The following is a 24,189-nucleotide window of genomic DNA, read 5'->3' on the forward strand; positions in this document are numbered from 1 at the left end:
AATGCACAGGTGCTCTACACCCTTGCTCTGTCTCAGTGCTGGGCAGCCCTGGTCCTGCAGTTTGAACTCCCAATCTCGTCACTCTACAGCCCTAGCAACTTGAAAAAGCTGTGCCACTGGTTTCATTTAGAAAAATCAATAAACCACTTCAATTAAAGTGGCTGAGAGCTAATGTGGGACAAAAAGCAGACAGACCCCCACGGGTCGAGGACCCAGCGCGGCTCCTTAGTCGCTCCCGTGACTTGGAGTCGTCACACACCTGCTGAAAGTGGCCACCCGCTTCTTCCAGTGCTCCAGCTCGGCAGACGGCCCAATGTCATCGGCGTCCCTCCTCATCTGCTCGCTCTCTGTCAGCACCAGCTCGATCTGCCACACCCAGCGCAGGAGCTCCGCCTCCATAGCTTCCACCAGCTCTGAGGTCCCTGCTGCAGGAGGGAGGGAGCAGATGGGGGTTGCAAGCACTTGAAATTGCTCTTCACATATTTTTACAATTCATTAATTGATTTATATATGGTCCGTGCAATCTAATTTGGGTTCCATCTGCAAAACATTATAGTCATAATAACATGTGTTACTTAAAACCAGGCTTCAAAAATGAATGCATGAGATTTATATCTTGCTTTACCCGTTTATAGTCACAGTCTAAAACAGGATTCCTATGAAAGGCTGTATTGAAGAGAGTGGGCGAGTATAGAGTACAGCACGCCTGCAAGTGGCAGAGGAGAGATTGTGCGCAGGGCCACACTCAGTCCTGCAGGGTCTGCAGATATCTTTCCCTTACATCCCCAACAGCTTGCACTGGTGAAAATGATGAACCGCTTCAATTGAGGGCATAAGGAGTTGCATTACAAGAAAATTAACTGAGAAGCTGAGGGGAAACAACAAGCAGAAAAGAGGCCCAGCGCCCTCTAGAAACAGGTCTGCCCAGCGCCACAGTGAGGCTGGGGGTTTGCACGTGGGCAGTACCGGCCGCAGTGTAGTCAGAGGGGCCCTGCAGGTTGTCCAGGTTGTATCCCAGGTCCTGAGCTTTGAGCTGGAATTTCCCCTCCATGTTCAGCCTGGTGGAAGACAGACAGCTGACAAACGTCTCCACTGAGCTGAGGAAGTCCTGCACCTCAGAGCTGTTCACTCCCTCCTTCACTGCACCCCAGTTCTGTGGGACAACATTATTAAGTGCAGGGCGACTTACAACATAAGTGTGGGGACATAAGTGCATTATATTACCCATTATATTAATCCAAGGGGGCTGATTTTGCAAGCGCTGCATGCGTCCTACATACACAACATAACAAGAGGAACAACAGCTCTAGAACAGCTTCATTCACAGATTACAGTAATAACATTATGATATAATATATGAAATAGTAACGGCTGAAATGGTGGAGTGAAAGCAAGAAGCAGTCTTTAGATTTTGCCTTGGGTTTACTTTCTGGTCTTGGGTTTTTGAGACAAATGTGTAAATAAAAAGATATACTTTGTACTACACATGTAACTACACACATGCACACACTGCCTCAGCTCCTCCACATACACTGATTTTTTTGAGCTTGACAGCAGTGCACACTGCTGGGAACAAATCTTTGAACAGCCCTGGCTGAACAAACGCAGAAAAGGCATGTAATGTCATCTGTTTAAAATGAATCTTCACTGCATGACTGAATGCAATATGCATTATTGTTATATCATCTTGCTGTAGTTTCTGGGACAGTGTCGAAACCCCTATCAGCCCCCCTGTCTCCCACACCTCTGAAAGTGAGTGTGTACCTCTTGCGCTCTGAGCGCTGGCAGCATGACCTGAGAGAACAGCATCTCCACGCTGTGCAGTATGTTCCCATCGGATCCATCCAGCATCCCGAAAGTCACCTCCTGCAACGCAAACCGTTGAGGGTGAGATTTCCCTCCACTACACAACCGAGCAAGAGTAAGGATGCGTCAACAGAGCAGCTTATTTATGGAGGACCTACGATGATCTGTCTGTTAGAAGAGTCTTGAGAATCACAGTGGCGGCATGGACAAAAGCACTTTAATTTACACCACAATAAGGAAGTTGACTGCTTGGGCTGGTATTTGTCCATTCAGTGGGACAGCCAGGTAGGGTTGCTTACGAGCTCATTTACCAGCGAAGGCTGGCTCAGACTGTACCTGTGAGACATTGGCTGTCGTTATAGCCTTCTCTGTCGTTCTCAGAAAGAATAAACACAGTCCAGTCAAACCCTAAAGGGGGAAAAAGACAATTTAAAAGGTGTTTGAATTTCAAATAAAACAAATCATTCTACAAGAGTCAGAAAGTGGGCCTTTGATTCTCTGTCCAGCTCTGTCAGAAATGAGCAGCAGGGGGACCACAAGCTTTAAAAGGCAATCCTGAATGATCTGAACGAGACGTTATTTAATTCACAGCCCTGAGAGGGACAGTGAGCCTAACCTCAGCACAGCCACTGATCACAAAGAGCTTCTTCTGGGCTTGTTCAGATGGGGTGCACACACTGGAGCTGTCCGTCCACGGGGGAGTGCTCTGCTTGCCCTGAAAAGAGAGAAGAAGGTTTCAAAGGCATATTTGTCAATGGTGTGCGATTGTGAGAGGTTGTAGTTTGGTTGTTTTTTGGTTCTGATAAATATGGGTCTCTCATCACCAGTGCATTACACTTAAAACATACACTTTTTAAAATAATATGAATAATATGAAAAAGGAAAATAAAAATAAAAATCACAAGTGTCTAGTTGATGGAGTAAAAGACTAAAGTCTAAAAACAAAAGGTAACATTACCATGCTGTCCCCTTGGTAGAAGAAAAGCAAGGCCTTTCCTCCATTTTGTGCAAAGAAATCCTGGATGCTGGAAAACTACGAGGACAGACAGGAACACAGGACATCCTCAGTCACATGATGTGTTTACACTGTTCATCAGATCAAGGCTAAAGGAGTTCGCAGGCTGTGTGCAGTGCGCTGACACTTACATTCAAAATGTAACCACCAAAACTAACACATACACACAGCTGCACTAAAATGCTAGTTGAGAGTGTAATTATAGACCGAGTTGTGAAATATGTCAAATATTGTATGTTGTTGAAGGCTAAAGTGTTGTTTTTTTCTTTGATTCTGGAATCAGTCACTTAAACTGTTGATATCTTCAATTTAATTAGAAATTGATACAAGAAGAACATGCCCTTGTATATTATCATTATTATTATTATTGTATACTACTATTATTATTGGTACCTTCTGATCAGAGACGAGGGCCTGCTCCACCTCAGCCTCCCCCAGTCCCACTGCATCTGCCAGGCTGGAGACGAGGTACCGGTGCCGCAGGTCCAGCTGGGACCGGCGCTGCTCTCTGGCGGCCGTCACCCTGCGCGCCTCGGCACACAGCACACAGCACCGTCTTCTCACCAGACATCTGAAACGCCAAACACCATCAGCCACTCTGTGATTTATTTGTACTCGCTGCCTCTTGCGTGTTTGGCGCTGGTGCGACCAAATGAAGGCAATCGTGCAACTTTAAAATCCGTGAAACAAACAATGCACACACGCAGCAGATCTAATGCTGGCAGCACACAGGAGTATTTCCATCCGACAGAAATCTCTCACACAGTGTTGCCACGTCCTCTCCTTAACTTCCCCCCAAATTGGTCCTAAAAATCCTCTAAATCATATATATTCCCCCCAGAATTTGAAATGAAGTGAGGTCCTGAGGAGGGGTTGCTGGTGAAATGAGGTCCGGGGGGAAAGAGGATGGGGGGCTGGTGAAGTGAGGTCCGGGGGGAAAGGGGATGGGGGGCTGGTGAAGTGAGGTCCGGGGGGAAAGGGGATGGGGGGCTGGTGAAGTGAGGTCCGGGGGGAAAGGGGATGGGGGGCTGGTGAAGTGAGGTCCGGGATCCCCCAGGCACTTAAAAATCCCCCAATCTGGCAACAGTGGCTGAACTAGAGCCCAATATTATTGGGGAGTGGGTTAGTCCATCTTCACTGTTCAAGGCCAGGCTTAATATTTTAAAACTGAATGAGAGCATTGTGGGACAATGAGGAATGTTTTACTTTAGCCCCCTGTTTGGTATCCATTTCCCCCATAAGTGTGAGTCTGCAGCCCTGTGCTCTGCCTCACACTGGGGATGAGCAGCTGCCGGCCTGCACTGAGGCTGCGCAGTAAGGGCTCTTATCCGCTGTTGAAAAGTTGCATTTGAATGTCGCAGTTAAACTGTCAAACTGAGCACACGGTGCAGTAACACAGCAGCTACACTCAGGCTGGTTGGGACTGTGCGCACAGTTAGCCCACACAGTGTTGCCAGGTCCTGTCCAGAAATTCACCCCAATGTGGTCCTAAAAGTCCCCCGAATCACGTATCCCCCCCAAACATGATTGCTGGTGAAGTGAGGTCCGGGGGGAAGAAATCGATTGTGAAACCCCCGAATTCCCCCAAGTTCAAAATAATATCCCCGGATGTGGCAACAGTGGCCGCACATAGTGTCGCTCAAACAGACGTTAGGAAGCCGCTCAGCTTAACGCGCACACAACAGAAAATGCGCGACCTACTCGCCAACCGCACACATCGCCTCACCCGCGATGTATTAAGCATGCAAACATAACCTGCAGATAGACATGTACATTTATTTCCAATGTCAAAACACAAACCATCAATAAATCAAATACTTACGGACGTATACTGGACCAGACTAGTTCAATTTGAAAATCGCGATCGGTTATCGACAGCTTGAATGCACTTGACAGCTACGGCAAGAACCGAGGGACAACCCTAGCGCCTGAAAAGTGACTTGCACAAACTGAAGCTACGGCAGGCACCGAGGGACAAAAAGAGTCAAAGGGTGCGCATAGAACTAAATAAACCTGCCAGTATCTGTCGCTTTGCAAAAACGGAGTAGTGGGCAGCACGCTGGTACTGCTTTGCTGAGGAGAAACAACTTGTGACAAAGTGTGAAACAGGGTCAGTCCGGACCGAGAGTCATTGCACTGCAGTGGCTCCTATAGCAGCCCTGCCCGCTGCTGAGCGCCAGGATGCGCGCATTGATGCGCATCTACAGCGCAGATGGCGGTCCGGGCGGCTCGGTACCGGGCTGGACTGGGGCAGGAGGGCACTGGACTCACACACACAGATATTGGCTTTGTTTTCCTCATTTCTGTACATGAGCAGCTCAACTGCGCATCGTTTGACATGCGGACATATTTCAGCCTCGCCTCCAAAATACAGAAGTGCGCGCCCGGCCAGAGGCTGCCGACGCCATTGCTGCCACACATTGAACACACACACACACACACACACATATATATATATACACTCACCTAAAGGATTATTAGGAACACCTGTTCAATTTCTCATTAATGCAATTATCTAACCAAACAATCACATGGCAGTTGCTTCAATGCATTTAGGGGTGTGGTCCTGGTCAAGACAATCTCCTGAACTCCAAACTGAATGTCTGAATGGGAAAGAAAGGTGATTTAAGCAATTTTGAGCGTGGCATGGTTGTTGGTGCCAGACGGGCCGCTCTGAGTATTTCACAATCTGCTCAGTTACTGGGATTTTCACGCACAACCATTTCTAGGGTTTACAAAGAATGGTGTGAAAAGGGAAAAACATCCAGTATGCGGCAGTCCTGTGGGCGAAAATGCCTTGTTGATGCTAGAGGTCAGAGGAGAATGGGCCGACTGATTCAAGCTGATAGAAGAGCAACTTTGACTGAAATAACCACTCGTTACAACCGAGGTATGCAGCAAAGCATTTGTGAAGCCACAACACGTACAACCTTGAGGCGGATGGGCTACAACAGCAGAAGACCCCACCGGGTACCACTCATCTCCACTACAAATAGGAAAAAGAGGCTACAATTTGCACAAGCTCACCAAAATTGGACAGTTGAAGACTGGAAAAATGTTGCCTGGTCTGATGAGTCTCGATTTCTGTTGAGACATTCAGATGGTAGAGTCAGAATTTGGCGTAAACAGAATGAGAACATGGATCCATCATGCCTTGTTACCACTGTGCAGGCTGGTGGTGGTGGTGTAATGGTGTGGGGGATGTTTTCTTGGCACACTTTAGGCCCCTTAGTGCCAATTGGGCATCGTTTAAATGCCACGGCCTACCTGAGCATTGTTTCTGACCATGTCCATCCCTTTATGACCACCATGTACCCATCCTCTGATGGCTACTTCCAGCAGGATAATGCACCATGTCACAAAGGTCAAATCATTTCAAATTGGTTTCTTGAACATGACAATGAGTTCACTGTACTAAACTGGCCCCCACAGTCACCAGATCTCAACCCAATAGAGCATCTTTGGGATGTGGTGGAACGGGAGCTTCGTGCCCTGGATGTGCATCCCACAAATCTCCATCAACTGCAAGATGCTATCCTATCAATATGGGCCAACATTTCTAAAGAATGCTTTCAGCACCTTGTTGAATCAATGCCACGTAGAATTAAGGCAGTTCTGAAGGCGAAAGGGGGTCAAACACAGTATTAGTATGGTGTTCCTAATAATCCTTTAGGTGAGTGTATATATATATATATATATATATATATATATATATATATATATATATATATATATATATATATATATATATATATATCACATAATTATGCGCCAGGCCATTGTCACACAATAACACACTGAACTACAATACAGGAGACAAACACCCATGTCACACGCTGGGGATTGTGTACGAAATTACTTTAGGTTGGGATTTCGCCCCAGGGAAATGTCACAGTATTTGGCTCATGCACACCATGTCATACTAAGCATTAGGACACTCAGGTCAAGGCCGTAATTATAATATATATTGGGGGGACACATCCAAATATGCTCAAAATGTCCCCTACACTATATTGATTTAAAAAATACAAATTAATCAAAATGTGCTATGCTACTACAGGCAAGCACGCACCACCGCCGAAATAATCATTAGCAAATGTAATTATAATCATAACTAAACTTAACAAATTGCCATTATTATTACTGCCGGTTCTGCGTGTGGTTTGTCCAAGTGGAGTTGCCGTAGCCCAGAAGGGGTCGCTGCTCCACTGCTGTGGGTCTAGAGGTGCTTCAATATCAAACACTGTACTGTCTCTCTGTTGCATTACTTTCAAATGCATTAAAAAGTGCTAAACTAGAATGTAACTGTCGATTGTGATCAATACGTCATTTTGTGCTGGAACTGCAATTGTGCAAATAAATCATATTTTGCTAAAAAGTGTCAGTAATTGCATGGAGTGGAAACACGTTTTTGGTGAAAACGGGCCGATTTGCGAGTGCTAATTAATCAACCACCACTAACGTTAGTGATCATAGCTAGTTACCTGGAAAGTTAATTAGCCACACATTCACCAGCGACCCACAATGGTTTTCACTCAATGTGTTTATTGCGTTATATCTGTCAGAAAGCCCATGTGAAGACTGAGTAAAGTGTCATTATGTTGCGCTGCGTGTGTAATCGATGTAGACAGCAGCAGCTTCATTGAATGCATATTCGTATCGTATACTGTATAGCTGTACTTGCTTATGATAAGCAGCATTATTAGTGTCTGATTAAAGTGCAAGCAGTTGTATTACAGTCAGCTTTCATTCACAGTGAGTGTCATCGTGAGCAAGAGGAAGGTGGCAGTGGCATTGGTCAGTTTTTGGGCAGCCTCAGAAAAGAAGAAAAGTAAGTTGAAAGCAGTGAGAAAATGAGAACCAGTCAGATGATAGAAGTATACAGTAGTACAAGAGATATCATAATCGTTGCCATTCAGATCAGAAATGGTTAGTAATCCATTCCTGAACATCATGGCAAGAAACAGCACTTGTTTACTCGCCCAACATTACACTATTAGACATTATTGTAAAAAATAAATAAAAAGTTCATCCCATGTGTGAGTGAATTTTAAAGTATTTTAATTTTTTAAACATTTTTATGGGGGGAGGACCCCCGAGCCCCCGGCAGATTTGGTCCCCCCCAATGTTGACTCCATGGCTACAGCCTTGACTCAGGTGTATCCTTAAGAAACAGCGATTCTTTTGCGAAATGCTCATGTTAAATTAAGCAACACATACATTTATTGTGCAAAGTTTGACATTTTAATTTAAGCTTTTCAACAAAGCTGTTTTATAAACGAAATCCCATAATACTGCAATTCCACAATGGTAAAATACTGATTATACTAGACATTTCAAGGAATGGAAGTCTAATATTCAGAAGATACACATTAAGTTCAACATGTGCATAGGCATGTTTTGTGCGTGTGTCTATGTATGCGTGTTTTACTCAAGATAATAATAATGTGTGAATGTTACAAATAAGCTTGGGGAGTCATATTATAATGCGTGTATGTATATTTCCATCCAGGCTAAAATGACAGTCTGACAATATAAATACTGTGCATTTGTTCAGGATCACTCATATTGAGTATTTTCTATTTTTAAGTTATTAGATTATTACTGTTGTCTCGATAGGATCTGTGTTGTCCCAGGTTCAATTTGAGCGACATTCTCTGTTTGTCCATGATCACATACATATTCCTAATCTTCAAATAATAATGTTTGTAGGAGCCAATTTATGTATTCATAAACATTTTAATAATATATGTTTTGTTTAACTTGTATTTCTGTATGTTGCATTGAGTATACATAATTCAATTATTTTTCATTTGATGATAATGAATGTAATTGATAATTGGATGAGAACAGGGAAGGAGTGAAATAGTTCAGGAAACTGGACAGGATGGGGAATAGATGGTGTATTGTTGGGTCACAAACTGGTTTTCAACCACCTGTACCTTGTTTTCAAGAAAATAAGTAAATAAAGATGATGCAAATAAAATCTGGATGCATGGACTTTGACAAATAAATGTACGAAATATAAGCAACGGGGTATATTACTAATTGACAGAATTGTGTGTGTGTTGGAAAGGGGCATTTGGAGGTGTGATTGTTTCCCCCTGTGGAGTCTGGACCTTGACTATACCTTGACCAAGAATTTGGACCCTGACAAAAAGTAATTGACTACCCCTGGTATAGGTTGCATTCCTCCATTGAGCTGCCTTAGAGGAAACCGGGTCCTTCTTCAGTATTGCAGCTCCACAGGGTCCTGTACAGTATGGATAGTCAACAATGATTGTCTCTGTGTGTTTTCATTTGTGTGTTCAGTTGTTTTGACAGGTTATGCTTTGCCTTGTAACTTTGACATGAAACATGCAATAATGATTGTGTTTGTCCATTGTATTTACCGCCTGTGAGAATTCCTGTGGTGAATGATCTGTGTTTTACCCAAAAAACAACAACAAAACAACAGCAATCAACATGAAAATGAAAAATATGTCCCTATATTTTCTTGTTCTGATTTTGGGAAACTGAACTGAGGGGGGCCCTCTAGTGGGTAAAGCAAGGTATGCCATGCAGGCACATGGTAAAGAATATGGCAATATAAATTCATATTGATATTAACGTTCCTGTTAATTCATGCTTATCAATTACCCCCTATGTTTTCATAGTTTAAGCCAAGAGAAAACGACAAGTACTCCAGTAGAGTCTACATAGGAGCTGTTTAAAGTCTGATTCTTCATAGAAATCAATATCATGGCTGCTAATTGAAAGGAGTTAAGAAAGCGTTGGCCCTCACACCACCCACAGGAAGGTGAATAAGTGTCAGGAGGTAGTTACATAGGCGACCCTTTTGAAAAATAGTCAATCCCGGTGATATTAAATATTAACTGAAAAGTTGTGGTTGCAAAAGTATTCAATCCCTTTGGTGTGGCAATCCTAAATTAATTCAGCTGCTCAAATTACCTTAACAAGCCACACAATTAGTGTAATGGCCTAAGTTCTTCTGTCAGCTTTCTACAAGCACTGTAAATGTTTTATATTTCTTTACCATATTTCAGCTATATGTGCTGTATGGTCCTCGTGACCAAATAGCTGCTGGGGTTCACATCCCTGTCCTGCAGCTGTAGTGCTCCTCCCAAGAGGTGAAGATGCTTTCCTGAGGGCGGACTGTCTCTCCCGCAGGTGCATCCGTGTGAACAAGCTGCAGCGGGACGACACAGAGCTTGTGAGGAGAGCAGGCTGCTGTGCTGCGACCCAGGCCTGCCATGGGCTCACTGTGGGTCGACCCTGGAGAGCTGTGGTGCAGGGGAGCGTTCCTCTCTCCTTATTTCCCTTTCTTCCTTCTTGCTCTCCTCCTCTCTCACGCTTGGTTTCAGCCCAGGGCGCACCCTGAAATCCAGTGACGAGAAACCGTTCTGAACCTGCCATTTGTAACTGTTTGATTTTATTGCTCCAGGTATGGTGACACCACCTTAAAATACCTGAATATGTTTAAAATACTGGACATATGTACTGTATGTATGAAATATTAATAGGAATCAATATTAATCACAGAAAGTTGACCTGTTGTCAGTCAGCTAGTTTACATGACCAAATGTTTGTATTTATTTACACTATAATCTGATCGTTTTTTTGTCTTGGACTTTAATTATAATAGCAATTAAATAGATTTGCTTACTGGCTGACAATAGTAATGCTTCTGTTTTTCTTTTTTCAGTTTTCTGAGAGAGTGAAAATAACCATGAAAAAGAAAGCTTGCATTCATAGTCGCTGTTGTTAACTGATTTCAATATTTCATGTATAAACATTTGATTTCCGCAGACACCCCAATTAAGGCACAATAGCATCACTAAAGCCTGCAGAACACCGGACAGTTTTTGACTAACAAAACCTCAGGGTTTGTATTACAGTTCATTATACACTGTCCTCACTACTTACATTTTAAGAAAACATTTAATGATTAAAAAAAATCTTTAGAGATACAGAAAATACAAAATTAATTGTTACTTCTTCATGGATGACCATTCAGGAGGCCAATTTTTAATCAAAGCAGGAAGTAGTACACAATAATAAAATTAGCCTTGTTTGAAATCATTGATACAAAACACACATACATGGGGGGGGGTGCATATACGTGGCAGCTACTACATCCCTGTCAAATCAAATTTAATCAAAAATCTCTTACATATCATCAAAGGAACAGGAAAGCAACATTGAATACACTTATTTAAAGCAACACAGCTATCCCAGTTCCCCCTGGTATTCATTAGTGTAGTGCTTTGCCACTTTTTACTGGATAGCATATGTATAATCACCTGATTATCAATCAACAAATGGTTCATTCATTAGAATACACTAAACCAAAACAAATCCAATGACACGGGTGTTCTAGTAAAGGATGGCACAACTGGTGAAGTCAGCAGGACAGTAACAATCACTAAAGATTGTAATGCAAAGCGTCTCATAATAGTTCAATCTTCTTGGTAAGCCACTTTTACATGATAGGGCTTCAAATGTTTCTGTCAGCATAGTGTCACCCTGTGAAATAGTTTGCAAATGTATGTTGATTAGCCAGGGCCGGTTCTAGACATTTGGAGGCCCTAGGCAATATTTATGTTGGAGGCCCCCCATCTTGATTGGTGGACTAGCATATAGGGATGTTACATGTTAAATTGGGATTTGTTATGTGGGGGGGCTCTGTGGTTTCAGGCTTTCGAGGGGTGCACATGTGTATGCAAAGTCTACAAAATCTAATCAATTGATAAACTAAAATATAACAAGTTGAGAGAGTCCTCTGCTATGAACACTAAAATCATTCTAGATGCTGCCAGTGTGCAAAGCTACATCTGATGACAATAAAATCTTTCTGTAGGCCTGTGCCCTCTCCTTTGTGTCAGTATCAAATATAGGAATGATGTAACCATTAAAGCAGAGAATATAAATACAAAATATTAAGAGTAGAACAGTCTTTTTATTAGGAAAATTAAACTGGAATTGAGTTATATCCTACAGCATTACAGTACACAAGTTGTACACAGTTAGTTCCATCAAAGGGAGCCCAACAAATTCCATAACTTCACAATGTGCTCAAGTCATTACACTTAAGTCCATCATAGAGAACACAAAATGTAGCCTATGACATAAAAATGCACAAAACTCTTATCGGTATGTTAATTTATCAGATCCCAGATGGGCTGATGAATACACGTTTGAATACACCATACAGGGGTGGACTGGGACTAGAAAGTGGTCCTGGACTCTCTAGCACAGAGGGGCCCACGGTGCCCGGTCCACAACACAGCAAACAATCTGCCCGACACCATATGATCTGAAACGACTCGAACAGCAGGCGTGTAGGCGCTACAACATGCTAGTGAGCTGGCGGACCTGAGAACAAATGAAAAGTGTTCAGAAGACCTAGGGGTCCAGTTCCAAATTTCGGAATTTATTTTCACGAATAAAAATGTTTTGAAAACATAGGCTTTTGCTTCACAAATCTCACCCTGTGGCAACAAACAGGGATCCTACTGTACATGTTAAGTAGTGTCTCAGTGGTGACTAACGCAGGCCTAGCCTAGCTTTTGAAGTCATCTGTAAGCTTCCTCCTCTTTGCCTCTTTAACCTCTGAAACTTTGAGATCGGATCATCGGTAGGAAACGAACTTGCGACTTACAGTCTTGTATAATAAGAATGCAAAAAAACAAATTAAACGAAACCTTACGTACACTTCACGCCAAAGTGGCGGGAGCATAAACCCTCACTCCGATTGCCCTGTGACTGATGCTATCGAAGATTTTTTGAAGCTCTGACATAATCTTGTCAACTTTAGGAGCAGACTTCATTTATTATGTGCTACAAAGGCTACGCTTTTGCATCATTGCTTGAATTAGTAAGAACGAGAAAGGTGTAAAAAAATATATAGCCTGTTTTGTTGAACATGTATGAGGAAAGTCATAAGCCTATGTGCCGGGGCTCAGCCCCGGACGGCCCCGGCCCAATTGAACCCCTGCTCGTCAGCATCATTTAAATTTTCATTGTTATGCGGACGATACTCGGCTTTACCTCTCAGTTACACCTAATGACTGTATTCCTGAAATAAAGGATTGGATGTCATATAATTGGGTGCTGGAGTCCTTATGAAGGTCATTCAGGTTTGGGTTCAGGCTCATCATATAGTAGGTAAAGAAGTGAAGATACTAATCCAGTAATTTAACCGCAGCTCTGGCAACTTCTTTATCTGCTCCTTGGCCTCCAGTGGGAGGCTGTGCAGCAGGTGTTGTGAAAATGGGGACAGAGCTCACAGTAACAGCAAAGGGTCCGTAAACAATTTTATTTATTGGTGGGTCGTAACCACAAAAAATAAAAGAAATGGGCCTTTATTCCGCCACAGCTCCCTGCAGATCCAAGGGGGGATATGTGGCCGTGGTGTGGCTATCTTGTGGCGCCCCCTGGGCCACTGTTGTGAGGTTGATGGTGTGTGATGCCGAGCTGGGGGAGGTGGTCAGGCACGGCCCTGAACTGCCCTGCACTTCCCTGCTCTTCCCTGAACCCTGGAGGAGGGAAGGACCAGTGGAACAGCTAACCAGCCGCTGTTCCCTCCGCAAATGGCTCCCCTCCTCCATAAAACCGAAGGGCACCTGGCTTCCTGTTGAGAGAGAGAGACTTTTAACAATCATTTAACCAAGCATGTATCTACAAACAATACCAACAGAGAACAACATCACCAGACCTGACTGGGGAAAACTCCCCGTCAATGAGTACTAAACAATCACAAGTGTTCTCTTTTCTTCCATTTTTTCCCCTTTAAAAAGAAATCCTTCAACCCACACTCCCCAACCCCACTAAAAATAAAGTTAAATAAAAACATTGAGCGTCCCCTCCACACTCAGCGAACAGAGTGCTTCTCTCACACCCCACTTCCCTCGAAACCCTTCCAGATCATACATTCATTTAAAACAGGCAAGATCCACCTTAAGCCTACTAATCACCATCACTCTGAACAGTCTCTCCAACTGAGTCAACCCTGAGCCCGCCATCTTATTCTTTAAAATTTAAAATAGCCAGCTTGGCCTCCCCAGGAGAGAGTTAACAATCACACACACATCACTGTACCTCTTCCTATAGGGGTCATTTTCTGCAATTTCAAAATTCCTCCCTCCTAAAAAGAAAAATACTGGAAGGCTGTCAAATGTGACATTTGTTTTAGGTTTAAGTGAAAGCCAGACCTTACCCCCAGAATCCTTCATTTGCTCCATCCATTCCTCATCATCATCATCTTCCCCTAGGTGTATGCACCACAGGGATATGAGGATTGAGGCAAAGCTGCACTTCTCCTTTTTCCTGGAGGAATATGTTTTAATTTTCTCCTTCTTCTCATCTACATCAATTAGGCGTTCAGCCTCCAATATGGAACTCGGAGGTTGACCCATAGAGAGAGAATACGATCAGTTTACTCAAATACAATCAGTTCACTCGAATATGAATGGAGGTTCGCCACTGAAATGCACTGTGACCACTCGAGTCAAAATCCTTTCTAGATCAGATTGAATCTGTGATGTCACAGTCACACAGAGATATCCAAGGTTTGCATCATAATGGGTTGATGATGTCACAGCCATGTTCAAGCAGTTATGTGTTTCAGTACTGCTTCACTAATGTATGAAGACCTGGTCTAATGGAGATTATCAGACATTATCACAATGTTGTCTGAGATGGTTCATTGTATGAGCAATTGGCCATCTGGCGGGTAGATCTGCGCCTTGAACTGAAATTAAACTTTTCCACATCCCTGGGGAACCCCTGTCATTTTAATTTCCTTCTTCATTTTTTGACAAGGGACAGATTGGCAGTATAGGCCACAGTTCCAAATGAAATTAAGAAAAAGAACCTGATGCCATTCCTTTACTTAATGGTTGATAATAATAACAATAATAATACAGTCATTATATTATTGCAAGGAGTATTTATTTTATTTTGTACTTAAAAATTGTGTGCATGTGTCTTAAAGAACGTCTTGTACATCAGGACAAGTGTAGGCTACCCCCAATTATTCTGATTAATCAGTTTGGCTTGTCATTTTTAACAAAACGGGAAGTAAAATCCACACGTGTGCACCATTTAAAACCAGTACCACTGGGGATAGTATGACCTGTTATTTTGACTCCCATAATACAAATATTATACTTAATGAAGGCAACACATTTGAAATCCGGACATTATATAAATAACTAGAAAAACCTAATAATTTAAATAAGTGGAAATTACTTATTATTAATAGTTATATTATGTAGCCTATATCTGATATATGGTCTACCACCAAAACTTGAAACAAAATCATGAAAAAACGAAATAGGTGGGATACTAAAAAAAAACACTCATTATGTATAATATATACAGCTCTGGAAAGAATTAAGAGACCACTGCAATTTTTTTCCTAAATCAGCATCTCTACATGTATGGCAGCCATTGCATTCCATTCATATTTTTATTTTGAATTTGGAAGAAATGCTGTTCCAATGCCAGGTCCTCTCCTTAATTTTCCCCCAAACTGGTCATACAAATCCCCATAATCACATATATCCCCCCCAAATATTTAAAACATTTTTTTATACAGAAACCTGGTTTGATATTGTTACAAGATTATATGATATAGCCCTAACGGTGTTTGACACTGGTCTATATCCCACCCTCTTTGTGAAATGACGTGTGAGTATATATGTAAGCAGTTTGTAATGTGACAGCACAACTTCAACTTAAAGCCTACCTTAAAATCAGCATGCCAGTGTGTCCGCCATAATGCCAAATTGCTCGTCATTGCCATCCTGGTTGCTGTTGCTTATGTAGATGTGAGATGTAAAACGTCTGAGCATCTCTCGGCTGGGCTTGAACAGTACATGGTTTATGTTCATTTGTCTCAAGCTGTATCTGATTCTCATTATGGCTTCTGCAGTTTTGACGTGCATTTTTTTTCTTACTTTCATTTTAATACAGTTGTGGTTAGAGAATGCTTGTTCTACTGTTGCATTGGACAATTAGTGCCAGTGTGCTCATATCTTGTATTGCCACCTCAATCACAAGCTCCTGAAACGTCTGCCCAGAATTCTTCTCTTCCACATGTGTGCAGCTACTGTGTATTTGGAATCCATTGACATTCATTTACTGTAGCATTAATGTCACGGCACACTGCTTTAAATGTCACTGCATGCTCGGTGACGTTTGGCCGTACCTGAGAGGTGGACACATTTGGATGCAGCATTGTTATTTTTTCAAGTGTCAAAATATTGTCTGGCAGTCATTTTTTTAACCTCAATACAGAGACCTACAAGGAATTCCTTGCAATGCTCCTTTACCTCAGATAGAAGGACATTATTTTCAGCATTCCCACATTCCGAAGATATTGACTCACGTCTTGAAAGCAACCTAGTGTCAGCCAGAAGAACCAGTTTGATACATCTTTCATTTCCTAAAATGTCAAACAGTTGCCTGTTTTCATGCTGCCTCTTGCTGCTGTGAGCAAACCAGTTGTAAGACTCTCCAACTACAACTCCAGGTTTCTTGGAAGCACACTGCAAGCTGTTTCTGCTGCTAGATGGACAGAATGACAAACACACCTCACTACAACTAAATGACTGCACATCTCTATAAGTACTGATGACACTGCACACTGTTGTCCTACCATCACATTTGCACCATCCACACCAATGCCAATGAAATGGTCGATTTTTAATCCATCAGCATGCAGTGTTTTAATTATAAGGTTTGTCAAAGAGTGTGCTTTTGCCACTTAAATCTTAAAAAGTTTGTAAAATGTAGTTACAAGTTGATGTTGCAACTCACTTGAGTAGCAAATCACACAAAGTAGCTTCACTGTTGATCTGTTTCAGTAGATCTGATTGAGGGTCAAGAGATAGCAGCATTTCTGTCAGGCAATAGAGCCATGTTCTGCAAGGAAAAACACATTTTTTAATTCTGTCTGTTAATAATATTAATGGCACTACAAAACGTGACATGGATGCTGTTCTCTCTCCTCTGTTCAACTTAACGCACTTGTGGTGTTTAGCTGAGTTAGCGTGGACTAACAGATCTTTCTTGTGTGCTTTCAGAATTGCCTGGCGGTACCTACAGCGAGCTGAAAAATTGTCTACAGGAACAGACAGCCATTCTGTAAAGAAACAAAGATAGAGATGCACTTCTCTCATGAGACGATTAAAAACCTTCATAATGCTGAGGAATCACTAACTGTTAATACAACAATAATGTAAACAAAGGTATTTACTGCATTCAAACCACTGCACAGCTGACAATTATAATAATGAACTATTTGATTTTATACCAAATATAAACCACAGGTGATGTGAAAACGTATATAAATGACTTGCCAATAATAGCAAACACAAATATTAACATGTAAATGAAAATACAGCGAAATATAACATAGGTACATGGCATTACATTGATTATTTTCAAAAATCTGTCCAGAACCGCAATTCACAATTAAACAAAAAAACGTAACATATAATTTTAGAAAACGCACTAATATCTTTATCTTTAGACCTACACAAAATAAACCCTACAGCAGAATAATGGCTGCTTAATTCGCTGTCCTTTTCTTTTAATGTAGTGTGGCACCCCCCAAGTGATCTACGCCACGCTTTGATATAGCAGGAGCAAAGGGAACTCCGAATCCAAACTTTACAATCCCCACTCAGATCCCTTCCAAACTAAATGGGAGAATAATGTAAACACCAGCGTGCATAGAGGATGTTCTTCCCTATCACAGGCAAGGATCTTTATTATAAAACACAGATAAAAACAAATAAACATGTACTGGTTACTAAAAGAAGAGAAAGTTCTCCAAGATGTTTGGGCCAGCCTACCTGCCAAATTCCTTCAAAAACTGCGTGCAAGTGTACCTAGAAGAATTGATGCTGATGTGTATTTTTGAAAGCATTTTTACTTTAGAGCATTTTTTCACACCTGCCTAAAACTTTTGCACAGTACTGTATACCTGTGCCTCTGCAGACTTGAACAAAAATACTTGTTTTATCTTTAGTAACTTCCCCTCATACTCCTCATTTTTTCATATGAGCTTATTTTTCTCTGTTGCACCAACAAAGCTCGCAATCTCTGTCCACGGTCACAGAATTGATATGGTGTAAAATGAAATCATTCTGTTCTTTATATTCCTTCAGTGTGAATTGTTTGTAATATGTACATTCATTTCCTGCAGGGACGGCTGAGTGGTGAAAAATGAAAAACAACCCCAATTAAAAACAACCTGAGAGAAAATGACATGGCTGTCTAAATCTATTTGAATTGATCAGTTCAGTATTCTTTGGCCCATTGCAGAATAAACATTTTTATATTATTTAAATTATTAGTATTATTACTACTACTTTATTTATATATTTATTGAGTAAGTCACTTAGGAGACAACTTTATCCAAAGAAATGAATAAAATACATCCTGTATTTCAAGTCTAAAGCTATCTAATTCACAGGTTCCTTTTGGGAGGGGAAGGGGTGTGATTTCATATCCCTTAAACAGATCAAACTAACTGCATATTAGATTTTTTTTTTTTCAGGAAGCCTGACAGTGTACAACCAGCGCTGGGGAACTTCACTTGGCATTGCCTGAGGGAGGTGATTGATGTCTAACATGGATAATGTTTAACTCCCAGATCCTAACAACAGCGATGGGCTCCCAGGCTAAATGTATACAGAAGTTTTCAACATGTATATTTTGTTATTCCTTCAGAACATGGAAAGCAGGAGATCACAAAGGGGATTGCATCAGCCACAACCACAATTTCCATCACTTTGTGTAGTTCTTTCAAAAACATATAATTGCTAGATGTCTCTCTAAAATATGTACCAAGAACATCAAACTCTACACACACACACACACACACACATATATAAATATACATTATATATTTGTGTACATAATGACATGCATGTGAGGAAGGCCATGCTACCCAGCTGCTCTTGTGTTGAAGAGACAACTGTGGCAGGTCCCATTTCTATGTGTTCAAAATATCATTGCCCTGGGGGAACAGTTTTCACTATACAGTTCTTCAAATAGGCCAACTATTCTTGTTTTGTAATCACCCACATACACCGAGGTAGGAAAAGTTATTAAAATATCAAAAGTAGGCTTACATTATCATCATTAGGACTTAGAGTTTATATGCTTATCGATGCAGAAAATATTACACGCATCTTTCACATGTTGGCAAATCTTAAGAAAAAATAATCTGCATGTCAGACTAGTTACAAGTGATCTTTCTTTTATTTTTTTTGGAGCTGTGTGAAAGTAGTACTTCTAGATTTTTGTTTAATAGTATTGGGCAGCTTTTCTCTAACCTCATAATTGCAGTAGAACAGAAATAGATTTTTTCCAGCTTGGTCACAGAGGAGGCGGTTTGGAAAAAAATAGAAATATCTTATAAAATCCCTTTTTCCCCACCAACACAGGAGGAGAAAACATGTCAGCAAATCTTGCAGGATACTGATGGAAAATGAAAAACGAATCGAAATGAACTCAAAAGCCCATGTGCATTACTATTTCATGCAATCAATGTTTCAATTCAAATTCAGATATATAATGAACATTTTTATAGATTAATGGTATATTCGCTTAAAAGTTGTTCTCTAAAATTGTATTAATGTTAATTTTCAATCCGCCTGAAAATGTGAGATTGTTTTGATATACCAATAAATATAATACAAATACATATTTAAAAAAATGCTATTAATCCCACAGTGAAAGAAGGTTTAGGTGTATAAAATATTAAATAGAAAAATGCATATAATTTGTGGCACCATCTCAACAAAATAGTTACGTGTAATTAAGCATTTTTAGAGTAAAAGTCTCTTGTTTTTGTTTATTTCTCTGTTTTTCTCATTTTTTTCTGCAGTTCTGCACATTGCTCTACCATGTTTTTGTATGGTTTGTATAATGTTGTATTACATGTTTTCATGCTTCATTGCTTTTCCTCTGTGTAACTGTATAACTCTGTGAAATATGCTTGGTTTCTACCAAAAAACACTGCTAAAAAAGGCTAAATACATACAAGTTAATACACTTCCATACAAATTAAAAGTTAATTCTGAGCCAGACACACCTATCTTATTACATATTTCATCCAATTGCAACATTTTATTTTGGCTTTGAACATACCACTTCTGGAATATACCACCTCTGTCAATAATCAGTAGTAGTGCTAGATCTCACAGTTCTATAATACCCCTGTTTAAAAAAAAAACACACAGATCATTCTTTCAGACTTCTTTAGAATCTAAAATGTGCTACCACTTATAATAAGGAATTGTTTTAGAATCAGATACTCATGCTCTTCATGAAATCAATCACCTCAATTGAACTGTGCTCAAAATGAATAGCCTTAACATAATCCACTTTCATCTGGGTATTCCACAGGGTAACTAAACCTGAATTTCTGCTGTTAAGTGTTGGGCAGGATAATTGAATTGGTCAGACTAGGCTTGTTTTTATGTCTGTCATTTCCCCTTTGTCCTCCACTCAAAAGAACCCCAGAGTAGCTGTGACAACGCCTGTGATACAGCATTGATTACTGCTACTGTGAGACCTGTGACCCTGCCATGTTGTGGCAAAACCAGCAGTGCTAGACCCAGCTTTAAAGAGCATTCAACAGCCACAGTAGTATCTGATATCTTTCCCTGGTGTAAATTTCAGTCAGCCTGACATGGAAAAGTCACAAAAGTTTTTCTCGAGATGTTTCAGCTGCATTGTTCAGGAAATCAGATGCTATGACATGAGCAGTCAGACCCAACATGGATTACAACCACGTGATCCAAACTAGCCACAATCCCACTACTTCCAAAAGGTCTTTCTGGTGTTGCCACCTTTACTGGCTCATGTTCACTGTCTGTCCTGTTATGTTCTCCCCCTCTGAGCTGTGCAGAAGACTCAGCGACTGAACAACATCAGTTTAAATGATCCAAGTCACCACACCACTCTAGTGCATGTGATCAGACCTCTCTCAGATTTGAACCCCTGTCTCTGGCCCGCCTTTGAGCATCGGGTCCATGCAGCTTCAAATAATAAAAAACTCAACCAAAAAACTGTGACACCAAATGACTAGCCCCTTGATACAAGGTAACAGGTTTTGGTTTACAATAAGCCCTGTTACAGTATACAGTTTTGAGTTAGGAAGAGAAACCTGCTGTCCTAATGCAGTTGTTTTTCTTATGGAAGTAAAGAACAACAGTACTGTTGTTTTGTCAAATTAATTAAAAACTTCAGCTGTTAACAGTTGGGAATAATTAAACTGAAGTATCCTTTTAAACACATGTATAATTCACCTGAAGGTATGTACTGAAAATTGTCAATGCAACAATTACACATCACCATGGCTGAACAACAGTGGAATGGTCCGATTACAGAGGTCAGATCGGGAGCATTGATGCGTGTCTCATATTTCAGGACAATTAACTGCCACACTCCGTAGATCCCCAAATCCCTTCTTTTCCAACTACAATGGATGATGAAATAATCCCTTAGGGGGAAAGACAGACCAAGACATGTGTGGCTGAACAGAACACAAAAACAGCTCCAATCAGCCTAAAACAATATACCAAAGCCTACTCCTTCTCCATGGCTTATATCACAACAAAAAAAGTTAGTATAGAACATTTCTTTGTCATTCCTTTTTTTAAGTAATGCACTTTAATAATAGTTCTTGTTATGTGACGTATGGACTGTGCCAATGGAGTAAAGGAAGTGGTGATTGCAGTTTAGTGGCTGCCATCCTTGGTTGCTCTGACTGGCAAACCAAAAGGTCAATACAAAAAGCTGTGACAAGGATAAAGTAGCATGATCAGGCAAGTGTGGAATTGAGTCATGTATGATTGACCAGAGCAAGCAGCCAAACGCCTCCTGAGAATGACATCATTGAAAGCTGATCTCCAGCACTTGATAAAGGAAACAACCTGTGCACGATCATAATACTTATAAGAAAGAGTAGTTAGTGTTGATATTATTTTAGCTATTATTGTTCTGTAGTCCTTAAAAAATGTTTTAAGTTAAATATTTTCTTTAGGACCCTGGTTCTGCTTTCATTTGGGTGTATCACACATATAATATGATAAAACACAAAACAAATATTGGGAGTTGGTGTTCATCATCAGGATATAAAGGTGCCTTTCATGGTATAGAGCACTGACCCACATTCATGCCTCAATGGTTCACTCATTTTAATGGCATGCCGGAAGCTGACCCCACAAAGACAGCCTCGGGCTCCACTCTGTGTGTATAGATGATCTTGGCAAATTCTGTATCAGAAAAAGCAGTTTTGCTGGCTTGCACAGATTTCCACCTCCTTCAAAGATAAACAAACCAAAAAATACCAGTATTTTTCATGTAATGTGTGTATTAGTTATGTACATGTATTTGGGCCTCTTTCAATAAATGGTATGTTTATATACATATGTTAAGCATGATTACTATGTGCCTTATACATCTGTTATATTCACTAGCACAGATATGACAGTGGTATACCACAGCGGGTGTGGAACATAGTGTGTGTAAAAAGTACTGTGGAGTCATTTACACATAATGCATGTTAGTGTGTGAAAGTATATTTAGGTGAGGTTGAGGTGTTGATGGTACTGAGGTGTTTAATTTGTGGGTTATATTTGGATTAGTTTCAATGCAATAGTACATCAGTCTGCCGCAGTGCATGGCACCTAATAGTAGCAACACATCTTGAAGCTTCACACAGAAGTGTACAAAGGGGAACTTGACCATTCGTGAATAAATCTAATGCAGTATGTAAATAAGGTGTTCATACTTTTAGATTAAGCAGTATTATATGTTTTCTTGGTTTGACACTTTAAGATTTATAGCCCAGACATGGCTAGTTCCAATATAAGCTGTGTCATAGCCAACTGTGACTCATGGTATAAAATACTTTACTTGGATAAATGTATCAAGGCTCCTTATTTTAATTTTATTGTGGTATGTCTGTCCCCATGTCCTAGGAACAGTACATACATATATTGTTTGCAAACACTACACACATTTCAAAAATATTAACATGAATATATTTATTTTAAAATATTTAAAATTATACCTAACTGTAAAATGTACCCTGTGCTGATACTTTAAGTATATGTCAGAGAAATTATGTGAATATATCGGAAGAAGTATATTGGCTATATTTTGCAATGAATTGCTATTTCGATAGTTATATTTAAGCAAAATATAAAATGTAAGAAAATATAAATACAGTTTAGGTACATATACATTTTCATATTTCATGATTTTGTCTCATCTGCCTGTAAAACCAACAACCGTACAACACCACATGTCTGTTAGTGGAGGCGGTCAGACAGAAACCACAAAAGAACAAAGATACTGAGCAAAATTGTAATCTGGCAGCTTGGTTGAGAGTTTAGCTGCAGCCTTCTATGAACAGAAGATATAACACTGATTGCAAGTTTGTACTGTGGCATCCCTTATGAAAAAGTAAAGTACACTATAAGTACATAGTAGTATACCTCAAGTGCCCTTACAGTATACTTTACTATGTTTCTGTTTCGTAAAGGATCTATATCTGTATCATAATTTAAAAGTAATGCCTTATTTACTGGTTGTGAACTAGCCATTCTGGGATGGAAATAACACCCTCATTGCAGGCTGAGCCTTTCCAGGTTTCGTTAGTTTACAGGTCCTTGTATATGAACTGAGCCAACAGAAAGCGCTGGGCGTGTTTTGCAACTCGTTACTCATACATCTGCACAGACAGACAAAGAGCTAAAGTTACAATAATATATTTGCACTTGATCTGCATTTTGTACTACTGCGTTTTAGCTGCAAGTGACTGCCAGTGTAAACGCAGTATAACAGAACTGAACTGTCCTATCCTTGCATGTAGAGATACATGCTTTTCCACAATCCCCAGTGATTAAGTTTATCCAGTTATTTCGCAAATCATTGTGGAGCAATATGCTGCTCTAGCACAGTATCATGGCAACCTGAAGCGGTCTGTCAGGTTTCAGGTTTTGCTGAGGTAAAAGAAGATGTGGGGCTTTTGCTCAAAGCGGGCGATCTCCACACAATCATTTCTGCACACGTGTTCCACGTTGCCTCCCGCGTTTGTGTGGCTTTAAAAAGACGCGCTTTGGCAAGGGCAGAAACCTGGCCACGTTGTTAAATCGTTTCATTTCATCCCTCACTTCTCCCTCTTCTTTCTTTCTTTCCTGCTGCATCTTCTCCGCTGCCCTGCTCCTGCTAATGAGGACACGCAGCCAATAGGAGAGGAGCCCCCGTTGGACACGCCCCCCGGGACAAGCCACGCCCCCGCACTCCGCGCTCAGGGAAGCCCGTGTCTTATTGTC

General features: G+C 40.8%; 1 protein-coding gene and 1 long non-coding RNA gene across 2 annotated transcripts; both read right to left on the bottom strand.

Moving 5' to 3' along the window:
• Positions 1-225: 225 nt before the first annotated feature.
• On the bottom strand, positions 226-10,076 carry LOC136713009 (dynein axonemal heavy chain 5-like). The gene is made up of 8 exons (XM_066689905.1): positions 9,916-10,076; positions 3,215-3,392; positions 2,765-2,839; positions 2,423-2,521; positions 2,143-2,214; positions 1,765-1,866; positions 967-1,153; positions 226-425 (listed from the first exon to the last, which is right to left on the bottom strand). Exons 1-8 carry the CDS (start codon positions 10,074-10,076, stop codon positions 226-228), a joined length of 1,074 nt encoding a protein of 357 aa, XP_066546002.1.
• Positions 10,077-13,125: 3,049 nt separating this feature from the next.
• LOC136712722 (uncharacterized) lies at positions 13,126-14,330 on the bottom strand. Its single transcript, XR_010804877.1, has 2 exons — positions 14,040-14,330; positions 13,126-13,454 (listed from the first exon to the last, which is right to left on the bottom strand). It is a non-coding gene; the product is annotated as an uncharacterized LOC136712722 (long non-coding RNA).
• Positions 14,331-24,189: the final 9,859 nt, after the last annotated feature.

This window comes from Amia ocellicauda, chromosome 2 (assembly GCF_036373705.1).
Source record: "Amia ocellicauda isolate fAmiCal2 chromosome 2, fAmiCal2.hap1, whole genome shotgun sequence".
NCBI classification, from domain to species: domain Eukaryota; kingdom Metazoa; phylum Chordata; class Actinopteri; order Amiiformes; family Amiidae; genus Amia; species Amia ocellicauda.

Excerpts from the sequence above, each read along its gene's own strand:
- LOC136713009 (XM_066689905.1), bottom strand. The coding sequence starts at position 10,076 with ATGGCAGGCCTGGGTCGCAGCACAGCAGCCTGCTCTCCTCACAAGCTC. Across the intron at positions 3,393-9,915 it reads TACAGCTGCAGGACAGGGAT|ATGTCTGGTGAGAAGACGGT; the intron begins GTGAACCCCAGC and ends TTGGCGTTTCAG. Across the intron at positions 1,867-2,142 it reads CGACAGCCAATGTCTCACAG|GAGGTGACTTTCGGGATGCT; the intron begins GTACAGTCTGAG and ends TTTGCGTTGCAG.